Genomic DNA, 5,076 nt, shown 5'->3' with positions numbered 1-5,076 from the left:
AAAATATATAACATTATCAGGGATGTAGGACATTCATATCCATAGCTTTCTGATTTCCAGCCGCAGCAGCCTTTCATATATTTGAGTCAGAATAACTGTCTACTCTTGTTGCAGTCCAGTGGGCAGGGATACGTCCAAGGACTAGGTCTCTTTTCACTGCTGAAGGGTGTATGGAGCTGTAGTAATTGCCCCCAAAAAGTGGTTCAATAGAGAGGAAGGTGGAGAATGACTGATTTAGTAACTATAAGGTTTCAAATGGAATTCTCCACTGCTTCTCGGGCACTCAAGCTGACAACCATTACCTGAACTGATGCGTAGCCCATTACAGCATCCCCTGCTGTAATAGAGTGTCTATCATGTGAAATACAGAGACGTCAGGTGACAAAGCATGCACTTTCACCCATGTGGGAAGGTTTAACCCAAATGTAATGGCTTTTATTTTAGACACTGCTGCATGCTCTCAAAATGTGCTTAAAATCAAGAGTGAAAGAGGAGAGAGGAAGTCAAGCACAGATGTGTAAAAGGCTGCTGTTAGTTGGTGTATAACTCATGAAAGTGCCCACCTCTCTCTCTCTTTCTGGCAGGGCAGTAGAAATTTCCACACTAACCAGTGCTTAACTGAGTTTGAGCAGACTGACAACAGGCTTCAATGACAATGTTCTAAATGATATGATAACTGGTCTATAAAATACTGATCAGTTTCATAAACCTCAGTAGTCCAAAAAAAAGATTTGTATTTAAAAAATGCATAAATGGGAAAATCATTAAATATAACATACTCAAACTATGTTTGATAAATAACTTAAGTCAAATCATCAATTATCAAAGTAATGTGTAATTTTTGATTGACTTGTTGATTCTGCTTTGTATCAAACTGTCAATGTGGGTAGTTTGTAATGTTACAAGCAAAAGAAAGCTGCAGTAGTTTTTGATAACTTACTTTGAGGAATTATAAACATGGTTTCTTTAATTTGACAAAATGAGCATGAGTTCTTAAATGTTGACACTAGCAACTGAACAAGAACTTTGTGTAAATAAAACCCAAGTGAAATGTAAACCAGTAGATCTAATTTGCAAATAGTAACAGTTAAAATTAGACCAAACATATATATCATTAATTTAATGTCTCCTCAATTCATTTATTTTTATATTATGATCCAATTAATAAAGTTTACAATGCCATGTTTATTATGATTGTTACCTTAATATTCCCTTTTTATTCACATCACATTTTCCCTAATGAATCTTCAAAATAGGGTTTGATAGCATTTATTTTTTTACCATGTACATCAGTCTACAGCATGTGTCAGCACTCAACTCAAATGCTGTATTGTCAGTACAGGTAGTTTTGAGGTTCTGGACCATACAAGCATATAAATACAGTATATCTTTCACCAAAATATTGAATTACATAAAAGAGTTGGAATAAGCACCCTTACCAGATTTGTTTAAAAGCATCAACAATGAAAACAGGTAGATAATAACATTTAAAAGCACCAATTCTGCATTATGTGCCTTTTTACTTTAGATTATCTGGAGAAATTGTCTTTTTTGTCCTTACAAACTTTGGTTTAACACACCTCCGGGCGGCAGACTTCGCCTTTTCATTTCACTGGAGATGAAAACTGGACTGAAACACTGGAAAGCAGCAGTTGCTGCTGTAAATGTTATCCTCTTCAGAAGACTCAATATAATCATCTCACATGTTACATATTGTAAGACAACCAACTACAGGGCACATAAGTTGCAAAAATCTTTAACTCCAAAGACATCAATTTCAAATAATTTGATACAATATGAAAAACTCAAGAAAAACATAGATTTCAGGATAGATATTAGACTGATCTTCATCCCAGACAGAGAATTTATTGTTGGCAGTCGTGTTTAGTGGAAAAAAGCTTCAACCTCATCTACTTCTGATAATTTCAGTATTATTTGTTATCCACACTACAGCTTCTTGTCCTTCACCAAATCCTCCCGAGCCATGGGCTCAATGATGGAGCCCAGCTGGGCGATAACCTTTGGCTTGGTGATCTTTTTAACAGTGTGCTCTGTGTTCCAGGTGCGGCCAACGGGAGAACGGACGGTGCTCTCAAACTGCATGTGGTTCTCAAAGGGAAAGGGTAGAGAATTCACCTGGTGGAGGCTAATGGAGCTGTTTCTCTTCTCCGAGATGATGACACTGGGCAGGTGCTGATCTTTCCTGGGTGGAGGCAGCACAGTCTTGATCCTGAACCTCCTGCGTTTGTTGCGAGATGGCTTAAGCCCACCCCCTCCCCACTCACCCCACCCAGGCAGCGTCAGGTCCACCACCTTAGGTCTTCCTGCATCTTCCTGATTCCTCTTGTCCCTAAGGAAGTCTGACATGACATCATCTCCAGCAAAAGCCTCTTTAATGAGCCCCCTCTGTTCCAGTTTTTCATCTGAGTCCTCTGTGTCCTCCACTGCTGGGGCAATCGGAACTTGGATCACTTTTGCCTCTGTGGTGAGAACTTCTTTCAGCTCAGTCCCTCTTTTCCTTTTTCGTTTTTTTCCTGCCTTCAAAGTTGCTGACGGCAGTTTTTCGGTGGCTGGGATGGACTGTGGCTGAACAGGTGCTTTATCAGTTGATAACTCCTGACTGAGGAGATCCACATCCTCCGGAGTACTGATTCTCTGCCCTTCTTCCAGCTGAGCAGAGTCTGTGTGGTTGGCATCCTCTGCTGCATCAGACTGTACTGCTTTGGCATCCTGACGAGAGTTTGCTATAACTTGGAAAAGACTAGTGAACTCACACAGCTGCTCCTCCTCTTTGTTGGAGGTATATTCTGCTGCAAATTTATTGTCATGATCCACAGATATCACAGGCATGATTTCAGCCTCTTGAACCAGACGCAGTTTCCTCCTGTGGTCAAATTCTCTGAGGAGCGCTTCCTCCACAGTTTCCTCCACCTCCTCATAATTCACTTCTTCAGTTTTATTTCCCACCACTCCAGCCCCCTCATCTTTGAAGTCAAAAATGTCAATCCTCTCTGAAGGTTGCTCAGAGAGCTTTCCTCTCATCCAGGGATTTGAAGAATCCAGCCCTCGCTCCGTATCATTAACAAAATCCGGCATCAATTCTGGAGAGTCTACTTCTTCCTCCTCCCCCTCATTATTCAGTGATGTCACCAGCTTCTGGGTCAGCTCTTTATTCACCTCCAATTGCTGCTGCATTGCTTTGCGAGCCCCCTTGTCATATTTAGAAATGATAGCATTTGATTTGGCCCATTTGCCGCTGTTCTGATGCTTCAGTGACATCCTCTCCTGCATCCTGGCAAGCTCCACCTTATTAAGCTCCTCTATAGCAGCTGCTGGGTTTGTCTTAATCATCTCATCAAACAGCTTCAAGAAGTCTTTACGTTTGGCCTTATTATGCACTTTGTGGTATTTCTTGCTCTTGATTTTTCTCTCTCTACGGGCCTTGGCTTCGTAGTAGGACTGCAGTGCCCGGGCCTTCTGTAGCTCTGCACGGCGGATCTTGGCCTCCTCAAGGCTCATGGCGCTCAGAGAAGCCTCCTCAGCAGGGGTCAGGATGGGGTCATTGATGGGCTGCTTGTTGGCAGATAGAAGGGCAAAAATTTCCTGCTCAAGTGGGGTTTGTACCTTCCAGCTCGTCACAACCCTCTCCATAGCTTTGGGTCCAGTGGGCTCCTGATTTAGAGGGAAGAGCAACTGCTCGGCCCTCTGGTTCTGTTTAATGACACCTTTCCACTTAGACACCTCTGTTGATGCCTTCTGAAAAGCAACATCTCTCTGGATCCTCTCACTTTCCTGCTTACTGAGAGAGCATTCGATGGTCTTTTTACTTTGCTCTAGGTTCTTCAGCTGCTTCTTGGTCTTGGCTGGGACTCCGGGGTTTTTTTCCACAGTCACGATGAGCTCCGACAGGTCCATTTTGTCGCCCTCCCCCTCTGCGGTGACGGTAAAGTCCGACATGTAGACGGATGCCTCGGATCGCTCCGCCAGCTTTTTCTTCCTCTGAACCCCGAGAGCGTTGATAGCTTCCAGCAGCTTCTGGCGTTTTCGTTCATCATTGTGGCCGTCGTCCTCCTCCTCTTCCTCGCTGGTGATGTTTACATCTGCCCCATTCAAACGCTCTTCCTCTTCGTCGTAGACTACATGTTTCTTCTTCTCCGACTCTTCGCAGCTATTTTTAACTCTCTTTGAGCTCATCGCCTTAGTCTTGGACATTTTAGCCATGCTGCAGTCACCACACAAGTGTACGGGATAGTAAACACGTGTACTGTCCGTACCGTCAGTCAGACCGTTGTCGGCAAACACTTGCCGTAATGCGAGCAGTAATGTCGTAAATTATCTTCTTCTTTACATTTTAAGGCGGTGACACAAGGGTGTGTTACCGCCCCCAGCTGGAGACAAGGTGTTATAATGTAACAGTTGTTCGGTATCCGTATCCGTGATCCGTTTTAAAATACAGCGAAAAAACAATGATATATTTTCGTTTTAAACCACTAATGGTTGCGTTTTTGTTGAATGAAATAAAGCTAATTCAACAAACGTCACGATTTGGATTTAATATACCTCTTTACATTTCCCAAATGCTTTAAAAAGCAGACAGTGACCTGGAAATGAAAGAAAATATTTCAAAAATAAAATCTAACAAGAATGTTAGATTTGTGTATGTACAAAATACACTTGTCAATAATAAATAAAGGGCTTACATGTTGTTTTATTTTAATTAAGAAATAAAATACATGTCACAGCATGAATTAGCCTTATTTAATCTGTTTTTTGGAATAGTCTGTGTTCTCCTTCCCAAATAGTGACCAAATGATCGAGAGTGACCAGCAAATGTCTCCTCAGGCCACCTCATTCCCCATAGACTATAGACATAACCACCTAATTCTAACTTTTAATGGCCATTTTCGTTCCAATACGATCATGGCACATTATTAGCTACTGGGGCAGAGTCTACAGAAGGGGTGTCCTCGGTTTCTAATGTTCCACTTCTGTGTATTTTGCATTGCTTTGAATAACGCTGAAAGTTCAAGGTAATAATAATATTTCACTACACGTTAGACAACAAAAAATGTACGG

At 41.9% G+C, this 5,076-nt stretch overlaps 1 protein-coding gene across 1 annotated transcript; it reads right to left on the bottom strand.

Annotated features, from left to right (window-relative positions):
* Positions 1-1,253: 1,253 nt before the first annotated feature.
* si:dkey-251i10.3 (uncharacterized protein LOC553498 homolog) lies at positions 1,254-4,275 on the bottom strand. The gene has a single exon (XM_061088451.1). The coding sequence runs from the start codon at positions 4,219-4,221 to the stop codon at positions 1,948-1,950; it is 2,274 nt and encodes a 757-aa protein (XP_060944434.1). The 5' UTR covers positions 4,222-4,275; the 3' UTR covers positions 1,254-1,947.
* Between the last annotated feature and the right edge of the window lie 801 nt (positions 4,276-5,076).

Source organism: Limanda limanda, chromosome 16, assembly GCF_963576545.1.
Source record: "Limanda limanda chromosome 16, fLimLim1.1, whole genome shotgun sequence".
Lineage (NCBI taxonomy): Eukaryota > Metazoa > Chordata > Actinopteri > Pleuronectiformes > Pleuronectidae > Limanda > Limanda limanda.
Note: the sequence above shows the minus strand (reverse complement) of the source record. Positions and strands in the feature narration are given on the sequence as shown.

Bases quoted from the DNA above. Each gene is read 5' to 3' on its own strand.
- si:dkey-251i10.3 (XM_061088451.1), bottom strand. From the start codon at position 4,221: ATGGCTAAAATGTCCAAGACTAAGGCGATGAGCTCAAAGAGAGTTAAA.